The sequence below is a fragment of the Brassica napus genome, chromosome A9, assembly GCF_020379485.1.
Source record: "Brassica napus cultivar Da-Ae chromosome A9, Da-Ae, whole genome shotgun sequence".
In the NCBI taxonomy this organism is placed as follows: Eukaryota; Viridiplantae; Streptophyta; class Magnoliopsida; order Brassicales; family Brassicaceae; genus Brassica; species Brassica napus.
In genome coordinates, this window is record NC_063442.1 from 35,468,995 (window position 1) to 35,489,435 (window position 20,441).

A 20,441-nucleotide genomic window follows, 5' to 3' on the forward strand; every position below is an offset into this window, starting at 1 on the left:
AAAGGAAAAGGACTTTCCAACCATTCAACAGCAAATATGTGTAGTGAAAGCACGTTCTTCCATCCATTCATAGATATAGCTCAATATTAATTTAATTTTTCGTAAAATATTAATTAACTCATAAAATTTACTAAGGATGAATATTGAAGTGTGCTTTCCTAGTCTTTTTTTTTTTGTCACTGAAATATTTCATTAGAGAAAAACTAATTTGAGTTGAGCTCCAAAGAATTCAATTCATGAAGTCCATTACAAAATAAAAAAAGCTGAAGAGCCTTTTTAGTTAAACTAGAGAAGTGCAGAAAATAAATTGTTGCAAACTCAGAGGAGATCGATTGGATGTCTTTCACAATTCCAATGATTTCTTTTGACTGAAGATTGCCGGAGATAGCTCGAATGAGCGTTAAATTGTCGGAGAGAACCTTGAGTGTGGAGAACTTCAAAATTAGCGCCATGCAAAGTACCAATCGAATCGTGATGGCCTCTACAATAAAGTGTGAGCTGATGAAGCTTTCAACCAAAGATCCATCGTTTGGAGTCTCCGGACCTGGACCCAAGAAGACCCATCCCAATCCTGTTGTTAACTTGTCTTTGTTCCAGGCCGCTTCAGTCATACATGATACGAAACTGCTGTCGAGATGGCTACTTGGTGCTTTTCTGACCCAATCTTGATGGAGAGAAGTTACTTTGTTTGCTTCCTTGGCTTTTCCTTGCACTTGAGACTGGTTCTGGGCTAGGTGAACCCTGTAACATGACACTGAAAGTAAACTTTGGGCTAGGTGAACCCTGTAACCTGAAGCTAGACGGTGGAAAGCATCTGAGCTGTAAACATTGAGCAGAACTGTAGCCACAAAACAACCCACTGCCAATGTACCAACATCCAAAGTGCAGTCCTCAAGACTTTGCTAGTCTTAGCACAATTTTATGTAACTTTAAAGCCACGTCTAGAAAACAACCATAGTGTAACTGAATTTGGACTGGTACAATAAAACCCAACCTTTAACCTTGTCTTATAATCGTTTCAGTTTAAACATATAGTCATTCATAGGCCACGATCGAAATTCTTAAGGCCGGATCATCTTACAATTGTCTCGAGTATGGTCCATTTTTTTAAAGAAAGGTGCATGAACGGTTAAGTTAATATTAATTCCCGTAGTATTTTATCAGTTAAAAACTTATAAAAAAAGAAGTTGGAAGAACATGGGTTTCCAACATCTTGTTTTCAATAGTTGAAAAGTATTAGGTATATAGAGAAACCATAAATCTCTTTGTTCTTACAATACATAGGCCAACGATAAAAGAAGCATTGCAAACACGGATAAAAAGCCTCATTGTCATCTTTAGTATTTAAACTTGCGATGGCTTAGTCTAAGCTTCTGCGAGTTTTGGTTCAGCATCAGCCTTTGCATCAACCTTAACCTCAGTCTTAGTCTCAACCTCAGCCTTAGGCTCGGCCACAGATTTTGGCTCAGCCTCAGCTTCCACAGGCCAGTAAGAAGTCTTTTTTCCAGTCTTTGAAACTGTTTGAAAAACTGCTTCAGGTTCAACATTACCTTTCACTGTCACTTTTTGCTCTTTTATATCAATGTCAAATGACTCAACCCCTGAGATTGTTTTCATTAACCCTTTAGTCAGCGAATTACAAGGCATAAAAATAAAAATGACTAATAGAAAGTATCTAAGAAAATAACAAAAAAGATTATTAGACGATTACATTACCTTCCATTTTCCCCAAGACTCTGTTGACGGCTCCAACGCAGCCTTGGCATGACATACCAACTTTGAGGACAACGGTCTGTATTTATTAGGCATTTTAATTCGAAAAGGTTAGAACCAAAATCCATATATATATAAACAGGTAATTTTATATCTACATCAACAATTAGTCCTAAACAATTTTTAGCATCTTTTGGAAACGAACATGGCATGCATGTTTTTTTAGTGGTCATTGGCTCTTCAAAACATTAATTTATCTATCTATAGCCAAGAAGAACCAGGCGTATAAAAAAAACAGATGTAAACCCCAAAAGATGAAAAAGAAAAAGATAAGAGACGAAGAGATCAAAGTAACATAAGAAAAAAACATAATTACCTGAGACATGGCTACAATTAGATGAAACGAAACGAGAAGCTTTTGAGATGGATGATCCGAATTAGATAATATATAAGATCTTTGTAATTTGTTGAATGAGAAGAGATGTTGTGTTCTTGATAATTTATAGCAACGCAAAAAGCAAAGATTCCTCAGTGTGGGAGTTAGCGTGAAGGAAACGAACTCATTATTAGAATGAATGCGCGTACCATATTCCAATAGAATAAAAAGTGTTAGGAAGGTTAGTTATACCAGTTGTGGAAAAAGGCATACCAACTTTAAAATCCACTAATGAATCGTACAAAGTACAAAGGAATGAAAGACTGTTGTGAGGTCTTCTTGTACTACACATTTTTTTGTAGTACCAAGTACTTACCTTTACATCTTTATATGGGTTCCTTCAGAAGTTCACATTCTAAGTTACTAAAAAAGAAATTACATTCTACGTTGGTTTGCTCTCAAGTCACAACTATATGTCGGTTTTGAATAGTATTGGTTGATGCGACAGACTAAACTGTTCTATTGAATTATTGAGTAGATAAAGCACACGAGAAACAATATATTATAAGTTTGCATTTTAGACTCTTTTTTTCTTTGTCGATTATGTTCACTCTTACTGTCACTATTAAAAATAGTGATTATTCTCTTATATGTTAATTTGCAATTCTAAATAGTAGATAGTAAAGATGGGACGGATCCGGATCTATGGTTTTTAGATATCCGGATTTTGGATATTCGTCTAGATATTATACTATATTCATATCCGATTCGATCCGTAAAGTCATTAAGATAATTTTTTAAAAAATAATTATATTAAAATTCTAAAATAATGCATAAATTAATATTTATATAATATTTTATATATGTATATAATAATATAAAATTACAATATAATATTATAAGACTAGTTTTATGTATAAATATTCATATAAAATATAACTATTAATAAAATTAAAATTAATATATTTTAAAAATACGGGTTTGGGTTCGGATATTCAGACTTAAATCAAGATATTTGGATCCAGTTTTGACGGATCCGAGATTTTATTATCCGGATCCGGACATTCTCCTATTTTCGGAGTGGATTTCAGACCGAATATGGATCCAAAAAATAAGTCTCAACCATTGTAATTATAACATTTTCAATAGAGGTATCAAATCGAATTTCTCAAAACTAAAATAATGGAAAGTAATGAATAGAGAGAAGAAATTGAGTTTTTCAAATGATAGACCATAAAATAAAGTTGAGAAACTCTTATAACACATACTTTTATTACATTGGTTTAGACACTTTTTATAATTTCAAATTTAATTGTTTAACTAGACTAAAAGTATTTTATTATATCGGTAAGATATCCATATGTGTTTCTTACCATTAATGATTCAATATTTTAGTGGAAGGTTTTTGATCAATAGTTGAACAAAACTTTATTTTTCTACACTTAATTTGGACTGGCTGATTGCTAAATATATTGATATTCATATAATAATATCCATATTTCCAACATGGTAAATAATGAAGCACTTATTCTGATTCCATATTTCATAAGTATGATATAAATAAAACTATCTACCATTAATGATGGTACATATAAAACTAATTAACTGTTGTAAAATAGTTCATAATAATTATTATTTTCGTCCTAAGGGATGTTAGTGAGATGTGAATTTCTAATAATTGTTAAAATTCTTAAATTCTAGTGATATTGACTAATGGATTCTAACATTTTTACTAAAATCTAGCGTTCTTGGTTTTATAATTGTTTAATCATTTACAAAAATTTTTGTTATCTAAAAAATTGGTTCTTAATGATTTTATAGTTCTGTCAAATCTAATATTATTGGAACTTGAATTCTAGAAAAATTTATTCAAAATATTTTTACAAAAAATATTGCATACAACTTCTAAATTCTTAAAATCATTAAACTACTACTCTAAATTCTTAAAATCATTACACTACTATATCTTGATTCTTATAATCAATTGTATCTTGATTCTTTAGCTGTGCTTTATGTTGATTATACCCACCTGTTTGGTTTTCCGAGCCGGGAAGTTTCTTATCATAGTTTAGTTATTGTTGTCAAAAATTACTCCCACTAACCCCTCATAAATGTTAAGATGTTTAATTAATACATCACTTAATATCAGAAAAAATGTTTTCTACAATATCAAATTATTAATGTAACTGAAAAACACCCTTTTTGGGATAGACATGGTATTTCAATGTTCTAAAATGCGGCCGCCGCGGGCGACTTTCCGGCGATTAAACGGTCGGCGGTCTCCTGGCGATTTGGTTGTATGCGGAGGATTAAGCGGTGTGGTACAGAAAGTTTAATTTTTTTGTTAATCTGAAGTCAAAATTGGTTTATATGTGGTAGATCTACAAGCTTATAATGCAAACTACAGTTAAACCCCAAAGGATTTAAAGATTAATCAAAAAAATCTATGGCGACCGCAAAAAGTTCTTACAGAAATCGTGAAGCCCTTAAAAAATTCTGGAGAAAACGATGAGTTATTTATCTAAATGCCATTCATTTAAAAAAATCGAAAAAAATTAAGATTGAGTTAAATGGGGAGTCAAACCCGAAGTTAGAGAGGAGGCAGAAATTTTTGTGTGTTTACATACATAGTATTATAATAACCTAAAAACAAGTCGGCGATTAATCTCTGTATACTCTTCTGTTTTCTATTGGGCGCTAGGCCTAGTCCAAGCGCCTGACTAACGTGTAGAGTAGTTGTGAACAGGGTATACATAACAATATGTATCGACTTTTGATTTTTAATGAACTAGGCCCACTAATAATTTACCAAATCGGGCCCATTGAACTCCTTTCCTCCACAGCTCTCAACAAGACTTCCTCAGAACTCTTCTCCTTCCCAAAATTACCTTCCCGCCAATCTCCTCCCCCAAAACCCTCAGATTCCGACTCACCGGAGAAACATGGAACCTCACCGCCCAATCGCACGAAGACTACATCGCAAACCCCTCGGAGACTGCACCAACACCGTCTCCCAAACCACCAAGCAACAGTCATCTTCTTCCTCCTCCGTCGTCAAATTCGCGAACCCGAGCCTCACTTGTTCTCTCAAGAGGTTAGTCGATCAAACCTCCCTCAAGGAGAGAAACAACAACGACGACGTCGATAGCTCAAAAGATGGTCCCGAAACCGCTTCCACGAGCTTAAGGGCCGTGACTCGCCGTGTATCCGCCGATCTGATTTTTCCGGCGACTACGCCTTCTCGTCCTTCGAAACCCAAAGATGTTGAGAAAACAGAGGCTGCTCCCACGCGCGGAAGGCCCGTGACTCGCCGTGTGTGTACCGATCTGGGGTTTCCGGCGTCTGCGCCTCTTCGTCGCCAAAACTCGCGCTCCGGCGAGGGTGAGTTGTTTCACCTGCTATGGGTTGTAGTGTAGCGTATCGATTACGATCTAATTGCAGTGGATTTGAAAATTTGTTAGGGTTTTCAATTGAATTTGAATTTGTTCTGTGTCTTTATTATATTAAGATGATGTTTAAGAGGTTGCTTATGCTTTAGGCGTTGGTGGTGAGAAGGAGGTTGCTGAGCCTTACTCTGTTTACACGTCTAGAAGGAAGGCTTCTTCTGGGAGAAAAAGGAGTAACCACGCAGTGGCTGCTAATCTTCGTCTTGACTTGATATCAAGCCCTGCTGGGTATGAAACTCTTTCAGTGTATATATGATTGTATGACTAATGGTATGTAGAATCAGGGTAGAACATAGTATATGCTCTCTAGTTAGTGTTGAACCCATCAAACTTGTTTAGCATTGTGTGGCCTGTTAAAATCTGAGATGTTGTTGTTTAAGTGAGTCTTTTTGAAATGTGTATTCACAGGAAGAAAAGACGTCAAGCAAATGAAAACACAGTCAAGCCCTCGAAACTGGCTCCCATAAAGGTGAGTTAAGGAAAGCTCTAGCTAAACTTATCACAAGTGTTATAGTTTCTGTGTTGCTCACATCTCTCTCTGTGTGGAAAAAATAGTAATTGTTTTGTCTATCGTTTTGTTTTGCCTCGAGCAAAATGTATATTACTGCATCTTATGTTTCAACATTGTTATGTAATCATTCCTATAACCGGGGTTACACATAGTTGGAAGATGGATGTCTAGTATTTCTATTGCGTTTATATTCTTCTCTTTATTTAAAAAGTGGACTTAGTATATTCTCATTAGGTTACTCTGTTTAATGAGATATAGCTTGTATCCCTTTGAGGGGCCTTCTAAGTGTTCTCCAGTTTCTAATTTCTGCATCTATGGTTACCTTACAGAGGCAGCGAACAACAAAGCATGAGGAAGATGATTTGGCTAACGGAGTTTCTCAGGATTACATCGAGAAGCAGAGAGCTTACTTTGCAGAGATCGATGCATTTGAGCTTGCAGAAGAAGAGGTATCTGATAGCGACTTAGACTAAGTGATAAACTATCTTAAGGATATCCATGACACACCTTAACACGTTCGTTCGTTCGTTCATATCACTGTATAGCTAAGGCTTCTTCTCACATGAAAGTATCACTGATCTATCTCTTAATACAGATGACATGCCAATATCAGTTTATAATCTTTGACTTGGTTGTACTGGGAGAACTTTATTGGTTATGCAATGAAAAATGCCAGTTTACACTTTACAACACAAGCTTTATAGATATATATATATATACATCATAATACATTCATACATCAAAGCATTATAACACTTTTTCTGTTCAAAGAGGCAAAGCAGTTCATAGGACGTAATCAAGAACACAACAGATTCACATACTCAAGCTTTGTTCACGTCGCCGGATCCATGTCTAGGACCAGAGAACAGAGCTCTCTTCATACTCCCCATTGAAGAAGTAAACCCTTTTCTTCCACCATTGGAGTAACACAGAGTCGAGGTCGGCGACGACGCAAGCTCGTGCTGTTTGTGGCTAGCGAACATAACCTGTGATTTGTTACCGTGACTGAGTGGTTTTCTCCAAGAATGTGGCGGCGAGGAGGAAAGGGAAGATGAAGAAGATGTAGACGTAGACGACCACGAATACGATGGCCCTGAAGAGACATAGTTGGTCGTCTTCTTGCTACTGTTGCTGCTCTTCCTGAGATCATGAAACAGAGACATCGACAGGATTCTAGTTAGTTTTGTTCTCACCTTGGTCTGTGACGTCTGTCTCTTTGGCGTCGACAAAATCTCGGATGAGTAATACGACGGAGGCGGCGTGAGAGGCTGAGAAAAAGAGCAATCGGGAAAGTGATTGTGTTTTGGTGTGCCTGGCCTTGACTCCCACGTGAATGGTATAGAGGCCCCGCCATAGTAGGAGGCTCTATCTTCTTCATCTTCTTGATCCTCATAGACTGCAGAGTACTCCATGTCATCTCTCACTCTTTCCGACATCTTTAAACAAACTCTCTGTTTGTGTTGTGATCTCTTATGTCTTTGAGTCGGGTTCTTGTCGGAGTTTAAGTACGATAATGGAAACAAGAAGTGCCAGATTCAAAGGTTGTCACACTAACACAAAAGTAAAGGGAGAGGAGCACCTTGTAGAATAGTCTTCTTTGCATGGTTGTAAGTGTGGATATTTATCATGGTTTGATTTTGTTGCTATTAAATTATTTTGGATTTTTCTATAGGGAAGAATTCATATGGATGAGCATATTACATGTATAAGAAACGATATCTCGAAATAACACATAGGGAAAGAAATGGTTAGATAATAAATGAAAGGTGGCTATCATACTGTTGGACGTGTATGCATTACTTAATGCTTCCCCATTAACTATGGGAGAGACGTGGAGATCACATTATTGGTAATGGTTAGTTATAAGTTTCAAAGCTATATGCATTGCTTAGAGTTTTAATCCCTTATATATTAATTGAGGAACATTTGAAAAGATGTAACCTCAATTTTGTATTAATTAAAAGAGGCCCCAATGCATAGGTGGCACTCAATTAGGTAGTTAATTACATTCAATTGAAAAATAAGTAGGTCCACATTCGATTTTTATATGTTGTTAGATACATAAGTTGGTCAAACTATATGATATAATGATATGATATGATATTTTATTTCCTTAAAGAAAACCTACGGAATTACCATAAATGACTAATATATATATGACAATTAATGAGTTTAATAATAAAGATTTGATAACAATGTATATCTCCTCTATCATTTTTTGTTTAATTTTATATTATTAAAATAAATTAAACAATCAAATTAGCTATAAAAATAAAATTTAGATTTTTTCGTATATGTTATATTTTGAATTTTTAAAAACAACAATAAATGACTAAAACTATTAAAATTATTATGTTAAAAATTAATGATCAATGGTTTAACATTTTTATTATAAGAAGATACACATGATTTTAAAACCATATGAGTAAAAAATATCATTTAATAATAAAATAAATAATATATATATATATATATATATATATATATTAAACACTATATACCATAAGATTACATAAATATTTTAATATTAAAACTTTCAATGAATTTTCAAGAACATTTATAAATTATAAACTTATTAAAAATTTCAGATTGAAAATTTTGTTATCGATGATTTAAATATTTTGTTATAAAACGATATGAACGATCATAGAACCGTATGATTATAAATTCTTATTTAATAAATAATTATATAAAATATACTATTCCTAGAAAAATAGGTTGGTCCATCTTAACTTATATTACACTTTTTATTAAACTAACTATCGAATTGATAAATAACGTACCAAAAAATGTTTTGCACTTTCCTTAAATAAAAGCTACGAAATTACCTAATATGATTAACGTATATGTGAAAATTAATTATAATGAATAATAAATATTTGATAACAATTTTTGTATCTTAGTTCTTTTTTTAATTTTATATTATTAAAATATATTTAAAAATCACATTAAATATATAATAAAAACATTTATAATTTTTTTTATATGTTATATTTTGAATTTTTCAAAACGTCTATAAATTATTAGAAATTTGAAGATCCCCACTCTGAAAATTTTGTGATCAATAGATTATTTTTTTGTCATAATAAGTTACAAATGATCATAAAATTGTATTAAGATGAATTTTTATTTAATATTATAAGAAGATACACATTATTTTAAAACCATATGAGTAAAAAATATCATTTAATAATAAAACATATATATTATATATATATATATAGATTATAATATATACCATAAGATTACATAAATATTTTAATATTAAAACTTTCAATGAATTTTCAAAAACATTTATAAATTATAAACTTATTAAAGATTTCACATTGAAAATTTTGTTATCGATGATTTAAATATTCAGTTATAAAATGATATGAATGATCATAGAACTGTATGATTATAAATTCTCATTTAATAAATGACTATATAAAATATACTATTCTTAGAAAAATAGGTTGGTCCATCTTGACTTACATTATATTTTTTATTAAACTAACTATCGAATTGATAAATAATCTACCAAATTTTTTTTGCACTTTCCTTAATTAGAAGCTACGAAATTACCTAATATGATTAACGTATATATGAAAATTAATTATTATGAATAATAAATATTTGATAACAATTTTGGTATCTTAGTTCTTTTCTTTTAATTTTATATTATTGAAAGATATTAAAAAATCACATTAAATATATAATAAAAACATTTATATTTTTTCTTATATGTTATATTTGAATTTTTCAAAACGTCTATATATTATTAGAAATTTGAATATTCCCACTCTGAAAATTTTGTGATCAATAGATTATTTTTTTGTTATAATAAGTTACAAATGATCATAAAATATAACGCATATGAATTTTTATTTAATGAATATTCAAACTAAATAATATATATATATATATATAAACACTAATGATTTAAAGCAACAAGATTGGCTGATCAATTTAGTCGTCCGGTTGAAATCTTTCAAAAGTATGTGAAAAACTAAAGTCAAAGTAAATATGGATTTAGAATATTAGTTATATTTTACTAACCAAATACCGAAAAAAACCGAACCGAACCGAAACCAATCCGATATCCGGATTAATCCAAATGAAGCCAAACTATTGTTTCATTTTCCAAAATATGATAAAAATAATAACTTAATCCCGCGCAAGGCGCGGGTCTTATCCTAGTATTTAGTATTAAATGTTACCTTATATATATTCTTCCCTCATTTGACGTTATTTCTGGTGTTCTTGTTATTAAGGAAATAATGATTAGACTAGCTAATCTCCACGTTTAAAGCTATAGCCTATAGACATGAAGACTTAACACCTAACGAAGTTTAAAAACCTTGTTTGTCGTAATAAGGAACTACTATGACCAAAAGTTGGGGTATGTTTATACCCAAAACGATATATGGTTACATTACATACTATTGAATTAGGATATGATGATAAATTAGTTATCGGATAATGTGTATATCATCAATTATATGAAAAGTTTATATATATTCTGTTACTCAACCGACCAATGTCTTGAAATATTTTATCACGGATATAGTAGTGATCAACCACCATAGCTATCAGTCGCGAAATATATATACTTTTTGTGTTCCTTCATTAGATTTTAAAGAAAATTATTTTGTTTCCGTTTTAAACTGTTTTATAAATGTATATGAAATTTTAATATTAGTTTGTATTTTTAACTCTCCAAGTCCTAAAGACCATTTTATGACTGCTAAAAAAAATGTTTGTAATTCATAGTTTATCTTAAAACTAGTTTATAACAAATTTGCGCGTTGAGAAATTCCTTAGGATAGCTATTTATAAGTTTTTTTATCACAAAATTAGCCATTAATAAAAAAATGACCAAAAGAAATTTTATTAAAGAGTAAAAATGCATTTATACTCTAGGGTTAACTAATCTAGACTTAAAATTTAGAGTTACGGGGTGAGTTTTTGAGAAAAAAATTTCAAATTTAAAAATAAAAATAAAAAATAAAGATGAAAGTTTTCAAAATTAAAAAAAAAAAGATATTTTGTCATTTTCTTTATTGAAAACTATTTTTGTGACAAAAACTTAAAAAAAATGTTATTTGAAAGTATTACCCATTTATCATATCTTACATTTTGGGGATAGAAAGATTATCTTAATGAGTGTGTACGAGGGAAGCACTCTTAACTTGCTTAAGTTTATTAACCTTGAATATTTTTTGTTTATTTTTAAGTTGTAAATGGGTTAATTAAACTCTTGAAGTAGAGAGAACAATCTATCGACAACTAGACATTGAAGTTTTAGATATGTACACAATTATATAGTACATGACAGTATGAACTAGACTATAAACTAGGGTATCAGTAGAGTGGTTGGTAACTGGTAAGTCCCAGCATTATTTGATTAAGAAATAGTTTGTCGGTTCTAATTTCATACATATGCGGAAAAAGAAATAGAAACGTGAGAAGGGTGATTAATGATAAAGTGGCGATGATGATCTTGATTCTTGAGACCGTTGGATGAAAGGAGAGGAAGACGGTTGAGACCGTATATAATTTAATGGAGGTATTGCTCGTATTTGTACGTGGTCCATTCTCCTCCTACTCGGATTGTGCATGCTTTAATTAGATGGAGAAATATGGCCACAAACTCTCTTTTTAATAATGAAATGTCTACAAAGTTGGTTAGAAAACTATATGAGAAAGCTCCACATATTTATTTCACGCACTCATTTTCTCTAAATCATAACGTAATATCCCACGGGAATATCATGTCAACTCCCGGATACTCCTATATATTAATCTTATAGCATTACAACATGTTTTTCTAGTCATATATCATCACTAGAAGTATTTTTAAAATCATTAGAAAAATAAGTTGGTTCATATAAATATATATTATAATTTTTATTAAACTAACTATCAAATTGATTAGAAGTGTACAAAAAAATATTTTTAATTATTTCCTTAAATAAAAACTACGAAATTACCTAATATAGTTAACATATAATGTATATGACAATTAATAATTATAAATAATACATATTTGATAATAATTTTTGTATCCTCTCTCTTTTTTATTAAATTTTATATTAATGCATAAATTTAGTTTTTTTCATATATGTTATATTTTGAATTTTTGAAAACGATTATAAATTACTAAAAATGGTAAAAATTCCATATTGAGAATTTTGTGATCAATGGTTTAATATTTTTTTGTTCAAACAAGATACAAATGATCATAAATCATATGAATATTAAGTCTCATTAATAGATATACATAATATATATATATGTATATATCATTTAAAATAAATTATATACTATATAAAAATATAAAAATATGTTAATTTCAAAGTTTTCATAGAAAAACTATTGAGATCTAAATATTTTACTTTTGAAAATTTTATTGATAAATCTCACATTAAAAAATTTATGATTAAAGGTTTAAATTTTTGTTACGGAAAATATACAAATGTTAATAAAATCATATAAGTAGGAAGTGTCAATAATAAATATTTATATTAAAATTTATATATATATATATATGTCAATATAAATAAATTTTAAATATATACCATATAAAGTAAATAAAATGATTGTTTTGATTTATTTAATAAAAACATGATTGTAAATAAACAAAAAGGGGTGTATTCGATTGAGAGTTTTAGGTGATTTGCAACAAAATGACAAATCTACTATTATTCAAACATGAATTTTAAAATCTCAGTTAAAATCTAATGTTATTAAACTTGACATTTTATAAACTACTCTCAAATCCAGTGTTATTGAAAATATTTTAAATTGTGGAGTTTTCAAGTGATTTTAGAGCGTTTGGGTGAAATTTTTTAGTTAAAAATTTTAAAACTCAAATCACATGGTTTTAGATGATATTCTGGGGTGGTTTAACAAAATTCATTTTAATTTCTACAATTCAGTGAAATCATCTAAAACTTCATTAAAACCAAATCAACTCAAATTTTAGATTGAATACACCTCCCAAAAGGTATTGGTTTGGATTTATGTGATTACTCTAATATACATATTTTTATGTATATAAATTACTTTTTAAATAGGTGGCTTCTAATATGTTATTTGATTCTGACAATCTCAGAAATACACTTTTTCAAATCGAAGTGATTTTTAATATTGGAAGCACTATATATATATATATATTATTTCATTCAGATTAAATATTTTAGTCTTGATGTTTATTCCTAAAAATCCTTTAATGAAATACCATGACAAGATTCCAATCACCTCGTTTGAGTTTGTTAGAAGAATAAGACATTTGATCATTCGTCTAATATTTGTTTTTGGCTATTATAATTGTAAGAATGAGAGATTTGAACTATTTATTATAAGTTTTCTTGTTTATAATTTAATAAATCAAATAGTTCTTACTTTATACATAGTTTACATATATTAGAATGGTAAAATATTATATATATATATATACTTTTATCAGTATACTCTTAAGTAATTAAACTTCAAAAATGTAGGTTAATAAAATAAGTAATTTTTTTTGTTGTTCTAGAATTAGATAATTTTTAGACTGAACTGGTGAATATATACTAGACATATATTTATATTTCGTGTCCGCACTTATATTCTATAACAGCTTGATATATTTAATTTGAACACTAACATGTGAATAGAGTTTACCGGTGATTTTCTTCAAAAATTTGATTCTTAATATGTATCTAGAGTGGAACTCATTTTTACATATGTCCATTTTTTAAATTGACACTTATGTAGTTCACTGAATTCATAGAAGAAGTTAAAAAAGAAACAAAATTCATATCAATGAAAAAGAAACGAGAACGAAAGCACAATTTTATAAAAGTATAAAATGAAATCACTTATGGAGAGTTAATAGTAAACAAGCAGGAAACCTAATCCCCTTTCAGCGTTTTACAATCGATGTTGTCTATCTGATTTTTGTGATTTGTGTCAGCCGTAAAGTTTAATTTTTTTTATGCATATGAAGTCTTCAAAATAATTAAAATGAGCTATAAAACGTTAACTTTTCAACAACGATGATAAATTTAAGAGACCAACATTTGTATTCGTTATTTTACAGTCGATCGAAATTGTCGTTTTACAAAATTTTAAAACCATCTAATGAACACACATTAGTATTAAAAACTCACTTTGCGCATGCGCGCGAGTTATCATCTAATGATATATTTGAATACAAACAACATAGCTTTTGTTCTATCAGAAAATCAGCCTACACTCAGTTTATATTGTAAGAACAATATGTAACATCTACAATAATATATGAAATGGTTTATAAAAAAATGACTACATAGATATCATAAAAGTACAGTTCTTTTGTCATACATGTAGATTTTTTTCAAAATTAATCACGTTTGATCTAAAATATATCAGTTAAAATTATGTCGGTATCTTGTGAATGAAGATAAAATATATAAAAATCATATAGTGATTTATTAGGGATATATATCCCACATCGTGAATTCTAATGGACATTAACTAATATATAAAGGGTTAGGGTCAATCCACTAATCACCGATTGGTTTTAAGTTGGAAGCCCATAATAAAATATGAATCTAATATAGTGTCAGAGCCAAGATCCTAAATACCCTAAACTCCTAATTAAAATTAAAATTAACCCTTCCGATCGGGTATAAAGGTTGTATTAAACTCGCTCGACCGAGTATAAATGTCCTAAAGTTTGAGATTTCTGGCCGATAAGAGCTATCATCTCAAGGAGGGGTATTAGGGATATATATCCCACATCGAAAATTCTAAGGGATATTAAGTAATATATAAAGGATTAGAGTCAATTTAGTAAACACCAATTGGTTTTAAGTTAGAAACTCATAGTAAAACCCGAGTCTAACATGATTACAATAAATATTTTTTCTATAAAAAAAATAATGCATCAACTTTCAGACGAAAACTGAAATTCACGAACCAAAAGAAAAACATGGGAGCTCACGCACAATGGCGGTCGGGGTTACAAAGACGTTCACATAATATGTAAGGGTATGATTAACTCCGGTCTTTTATTCAGAGTTCTTAATTCATGATTTGACATCTTTTAGTTTTTTTTACACTTTTCGGCTAAGAGACAGCTCTTATATCTCTTATTTAAGAGACGGTTCTTAGTTTTTCTTAGTTAAAATCTAAGAAAAACTAGGAACCGTCTCTTAGCCGAAGTTAAGAACTCCAGTTAATAGACTGGGGTTAATCATGGTCTAACTGTACCAATAGTTATTACTTTTTCTAGTAATGTTTTATGTTCTAAGGGCATCTCCATATCTACTCCATTTTTTCCTCTAAAATGGAGTAAAAGTGAATATGGAGTAAGGAATGCTCCAACCCAACTCCATATCTCACTCCATAATGAAAATTACTCCATAAATGGAGTAAACTATTTTTTGTTTGGTCATCACTCCATTATGGAGTGAGAAATGGAGTAGGATTAGAGTAATTTTACTCCATTTTCACTTTTACTACATTTTAGAGGAAAAAATAGAGTTTTACATTGGAGATGCTCTAAAAGTAGAGGTGCTATATTTGTTAAGGGATCTTGTCTTCGGTCCAAAGAGATTATGAGTTTAGCTCCAGAATTTCTTACAAAAATAATAAATATGTAACTGTATTTTGTGCTATCATATACCTTGTAAAGTTCATATTCTTATTTTATATACAGTAATTTTGGTCAACTTATACACAAGATTATAAATGACGAATTGGCGACCTAAATTCGTGTTTTCATAGGTTGGTCATGCCACGATACCTTTAGATACTTCCGTGATCAGTGGCCCAAGTTAGCTTCCTTAATCAACGGCCCAAGAACACCAAGTTTCACGTCAAGTATAGTCAAAGAGAGACAGCATACGTTGATTATGAGAGCTAAAGAACCAATCAACACAAGCCACGTACACACCCTTATTATCCTCATTACGTTTCTTTTAATCCTGCCTTGGTCGTTTTGACTCATTAACGAGAAAACACAATGATAGCGAATCACTAGTTCAAGAGCTCTTTTCTTTATAATGTCTCCTTCTGCGCAGTAACTATGATTACTGTGATGAGCTTCTCTTTAAATTTTCTTTACCTTTTGAGTTTTGACAAACCATTTTGTTGTTCTTGAGGCTGAGAATGGCTGAGAGGAGGCTTCAAAAGAACCCTGCGGCGGAGGCCATTCCCGGTACACCGAGAATCCGGGATGTGAGAATCGTATCTGGGTCGGAGGTAACCGGATTATGTAGTCGTGGGTCTTCTCGGGTTCCATTCAAACTCAAAGACAATTACGTGAGTTCTGTATTTCTTTTAACTCTTGTTGTGCAATGTATGTTTAAGTATGTTCATATGTTTCATGTATAAATTCATTGCCTGCCTAAAATTTTGGAGGCTATAAACAATTTAAGGGCAATTAGTGAGATTTTCATAAAACTTTTTTACAAATCTAGGAACTTTTGTTTATTTAAGTTATTTTAAAATTTTAGGAGCCATATAGATCAATGTTTCATTTACCTAAATCCGGACCTTTCCTCTTTTGATGTATTGTGTGACAGTTTCAAAGTCGTCTTGAATTGTCGGCTCTGGTCTGTGGTTAGGTTAAAATGTTATTTAAGCCATGTCTGAAAGTTTCAATGTTTACGTGCATATATGATGTTGTTGCTCTCTAAACCTGGCAAACTATATACTCATTTTTATTTTATTTAGCATGAGAATTATGTAAGATGCTACATTACAGTTACGTTGGTGTCTGAAGCATGAGAACATGGTTTATAATATGTTTTTGATTGTTTGTTGATTCTCCAGGACGGTGTGGGAGAATATGACCTAAATAAAATGGAAGAAAAAGCAGCAAAGCTTGAGAAGGATCTAATCATGAAAGAGTTAGAAACTCTAGATTTTCTAGAAGCTCTTGGATCAACAAAAAAGATCGTGAAAGACTTGAAGCTGGAGCTGCAGCAGCAACAACCCATGAGATGCATGGAGAGCCCTGAACATCTTCGTTCAGAAATCAAAGAGATGAACCATGATGAACGTTGCCATCGTACTCCCATGAGGTCTCCAGATATGATCTTCATGGAACTGAAGCAAGCCAATATGAATCTTGGTAAAACCATGGATGATCTTTCGATGATACGATCCTACGTTGAATCTTTGAATATGAATACGGTGGAACATAAAGATTTTCTTGGGGTGGCGTCTCTAGCTGAGGAGCTCAACAGTTTGAGGTTAAAACATGATGATGAAGAGAGATTCATTACCAAGAATGTATCCGTGAACCCGCAGTGCGAACAAGTTAAGATGGTTGTTGAAACCAATGATAACAAGCAGAGCAGCACATGTCTTAAAACCGCAAGAATGAGATTGGTTGCTGCAAGAAAAATGGAGGAAGCAGCTAGAGCAGCGGAAGCACTTGCGATTGCTGAAATGACCATGCTATCCAGTGCCAAAGACCAAGACGAGTTTTGCTTCCCAGAGCCACCAAGGTCACCTTTAACACTCAAAGAACAAATGCAAGAAGACATATCCATTGAGATCATGAGGAAGCTGGAGGAAGCTAATGAAGAAGTTAAACAAAGCCAACAAGCCTTAGAAACTGCGTTAAACCGGGTGGAAATTGCTAACGTGAAGCAACTTGAAGCAGAAGATGCGGTTCGCCAGTGGAACATTGAGTCATGGAAAGATCAGAAAGCTATTAAAGCAAAGCGGTCCATGAAAGATGATAACATTCCTCGACGCTCCTTCTTGAGCCATGTGAGCCAGCACGAGCCGCTTGACAATCTCGCTAAGCCGATGCTAAAACGTAATGTTTCAGTCGGCAGTGGCCTAAACCGGAAACAAGTCCCTAACACTGATGAGAAACATTTGAGGAGAAAGTTTAGATTCATGCACAACACGGTTCCTGAACAGACAGAGTAAGCAAAACCACAGCCTTTAATGAATGAAAACATGTTTTGCTCATTTCATTTCGTTTTTTTTTAATTATCTTTTGTTTCTAATTCGTTTGATCATATATGAGTGTTGTTTGCTTCTATTATAAACAAACCATAATGATTATTGTGAAATGTGTCGTCTTGATGCAAAATGTGACCAAAAGAAAAAAAATATTATGAAAAAGCCTAAAGCTTTTTGTAATGATAATTGATTATTGGAGTTAGTGAGCGGCACTGCTCATACTATGATTTAGGTGGTGAGCAACTTCATTATTTTATGAGATTTAATCAATGTATTAAAGGGTTAGATTAACTGTCTGATTTGGTGATCCGTAATGAATAAACTCAACTCAACTACTTTATATACTTTTTGTTCTTAGCCTTCAAAGGTGTATTTTTATCTATTTATCTTATTTTGAAAAAGTAATTTTCATACCTTTATTGCAAATTCTTGATTCTTAAATAGAAAACTGTAACATTCAGATTGTACTGTCATACTGTGGATAAAAAAGGAAACTGTAATTATTCTTTCTACGAGTTTGGCGTTGACGTCGATATCAGTTCAGAATGATGACGTGGCCATGACTTTGAAGACAATCTTAATAATCCAGTAATAAAATGCCACGTGTTTTTGTCTGCTACATTAGATATCGTCGTGTTACCTTCTTAATGGCTGGAGAGTAGGACCGAGGAGTCACGGACAACGAAATAAAGAAAAAGGGACAAAACCTGAACAGATAAATAAATAATTAAGAGCGGCGTGGGTTAGCAAAATCATGGTCTCTTATACTAAAATGTATCCAACTCCAAACACGTGGGCTGCACTTTTCGCCGTGTCGACGATCCGACGGTACGTTCGTGCTTTTTAAATTAGGTTGCTTTGCTGGTCTCGTGTCAATAATCCAAAGACAATGTCTTTCTCGTATTTATTAGTTTATATTTTAAAATGCTGTCGTTAAAGAAAATTGTTATAATACTTCCTGCTTTGCTTATATAAGGAGAGGATATACAGTCCATCGAGATGCAGATCAAACTCCATGAGATAGGGAAAAACGAGAAGGAGAAAGATTGGTCGTCCATTGTATGGCGGCTTGACCACCGTACATCTGGCTCGACGGTTGGACTCACTCTAAACCATGGTACCGTACGTATGCAAACACTCTGATTTCATTCTTGTTATTTCCTATAGGCATATAACGCATAATAAGTTATTCTGAGAATATTATATATGCAAACTATAAAATGCAGGTAAAAGTAATCTCAGGCTAAAACCATATGGAGAAGGAGAAGATCTTTTAGGCATGAGTGGGATTTTCGAGATAAAGGTGGAATATTCATATATTTAGTTCATGGTCGGATTATAATATAATTAAATCGGATTAAAGTTTTGATCAGTGGATTGCTCTGAAGTCTCAACTAAGTGGGGGCTCGTATTCCAATCTTGTATCAATGTGTACTTGGGGTCAGTAGTATAAAGCATAAGCATCAAAGTATTAGAATATTCTCCATCTATGTTTTGTTCATCCCGCATTAGTAATGCGGAGTTGCTTCTCTAAATGTGTGTCAAACGGCAAGTCATTTTTTCTGGCTATCATGTAATGCAGTATCGATTAGTTTTCCACTAGTTGTATCGATTGCGTTTTTATGTTTATCATCTCTGGTTAATGATTATTTTCTAATAAACATATCAGTACCAAAAAATCTCAAGAAAAGATCTTGACAAAACATATTATATTTAAATAATTATAAGCATTAGCACTTTAGCACATCTATAACTCACTGGATGAGTGTTTCCATTGCATATATCAAGCTTTTGAGTTCAGTACTGTAAATATTCAAACTGAAGGAGGACAAGACCATACCCATACACAGCCATTAGCTCATCTTATTCCATCATATTTAAAGTATTGGTTAATTATCAAGCATCAAAATCAAAACTAATTCATCGTCTCTCAATAGATTTTATAGTTCCCGATGGCACGGGGGTATATTGCTTTTATGGCTAATTCAGAGGAAGAGCAACTCTAGACGAGCGTCAAACTATTACACACTTAAGACAGTATTCTTCATTATATTAGATATATATAAATGCCCATTGATGTAATCTTTCCATGATATTTCTAGAATCTGGAATGGTTTCCGAGTAGAACTCGAGAACCTTCATCAAAAACATTATAATTTTGAACAAAGAAAGGCCTCGGAATTGGATAAAGTCAGCAGAAGCTTCATAAAAGAAGCTAATCAGTCCCGAAAGATGGTGTTCTTTTCTACATATCTTATCTCTTCACTGGCAAGCATAAAACGAGAAAAATGGATATATAGGTGTCATGGCCAGTCCCAAACGGTAAAGGCAGCAACGCCGCTCCGCAAGGCGACGGAATATGAGACCCTTCCGGCGATGCTTCTAACGGAGAAGCCCTTAGGCTCCTTCTACGTCTTTAGCTACCGTTTTTCATTTTATTTGTGACGTTTACTTTGAGGGT

The 20,441-nt window shown here is 31.9% G+C and overlaps 4 protein-coding genes across 4 annotated transcripts; 2 read left to right on the forward strand and 2 right to left on the reverse strand.

Moving 5' to 3' along the window:
• Positions 1-1,223: 1,223 nt before the first annotated feature.
• Positions 1,224-2,310, reverse strand: LOC106368095 (copper transport protein CCH). The gene is made up of 3 exons (XM_013807982.3): positions 2,090-2,310; positions 1,717-1,792; positions 1,224-1,601 (listed from the first exon to the last, which is right to left on the reverse strand). Exons 1-3 carry the CDS (start codon positions 2,096-2,098, stop codon positions 1,366-1,368), a joined length of 321 nt encoding a protein of 106 aa, XP_013663436.1. The 5' UTR covers positions 2,099-2,310; the 3' UTR covers positions 1,224-1,365.
• A 2,639-nt stretch (positions 2,311-4,949) lies between these two features.
• LOC106368093 lies at positions 4,950-6,738 on the forward strand. The gene is made up of 4 exons (XM_013807980.3): positions 4,950-5,470; positions 5,628-5,763; positions 5,944-6,004; positions 6,376-6,738. The coding sequence occupies exons 1-4, from the start codon at positions 5,032-5,034 to the stop codon at positions 6,517-6,519; spliced, it is 780 nt and encodes a 259-aa protein (XP_013663434.2). The 5' UTR covers positions 4,950-5,031; the 3' UTR covers positions 6,520-6,738.
• Positions 6,685-7,767, reverse strand: LOC106368094. Its single transcript, XM_013807981.3, has one exon. The coding sequence runs from the start codon at positions 7,480-7,482 to the stop codon at positions 6,868-6,870; it is 615 nt and encodes a 204-aa protein (XP_013663435.2). The 5' UTR covers positions 7,483-7,767; the 3' UTR covers positions 6,685-6,867.
• Positions 7,768-15,988: 8,221 nt separating this feature from the next.
• Positions 15,989-18,090, forward strand: LOC106368091 (WEB family protein At3g56270). Its single transcript, XM_013807979.3, has 2 exons — positions 15,989-16,318; positions 16,832-18,090. Exons 1-2 carry the CDS (start codon positions 16,166-16,168, stop codon positions 17,942-17,944), a joined length of 1,266 nt encoding a protein of 421 aa, XP_013663433.2. The 5' UTR covers positions 15,989-16,165; the 3' UTR covers positions 17,945-18,090.
• The last annotated feature ends 2,351 nt before the right edge of the window (positions 18,091-20,441 follow it).

Bases quoted from the DNA above. Each gene is read 5' to 3' on its own strand.
- LOC106368095 (XM_013807982.3), bottom strand. The intron at 1,602-1,716 runs GTAATGTAATCG...AAACAATCTCAG, and splicing joins AGTCTTGGGGAAAATGGAAG to GGGTTGAGTCATTTGACATT.
- LOC106368093 (XM_013807980.3), top strand. From the start codon at position 5,032: ATGGAACCTCACCGCCCAATCGCACGAAGACTACATCGCAAACCCCTC. The intron at 5,471-5,627 runs GTGAGTTGTTTC...CTTATGCTTTAG, and splicing joins AAACTCGCGCTCCGGCGAGG to GCGTTGGTGGTGAGAAGGAG. The intron at 6,005-6,375 runs GTGAGTTAAGGA...GTTACCTTACAG, and splicing joins CGAAACTGGCTCCCATAAAG to AGGCAGCGAACAACAAAGCA.
- LOC106368094 (XM_013807981.3), bottom strand. From the start codon at position 7,482: ATGTCGGAAAGAGTGAGAGATGACATGGAGTACTCTGCAGTCTATGAG.
- LOC106368091 (XM_013807979.3), top strand. From the start codon at position 16,166: ATGGCTGAGAGGAGGCTTCAAAAGAACCCTGCGGCGGAGGCCATTCCC. The intron at 16,319-16,831 runs GTGAGTTCTGTA...TTGATTCTCCAG, and splicing joins TCAAACTCAAAGACAATTAC to GACGGTGTGGGAGAATATGA.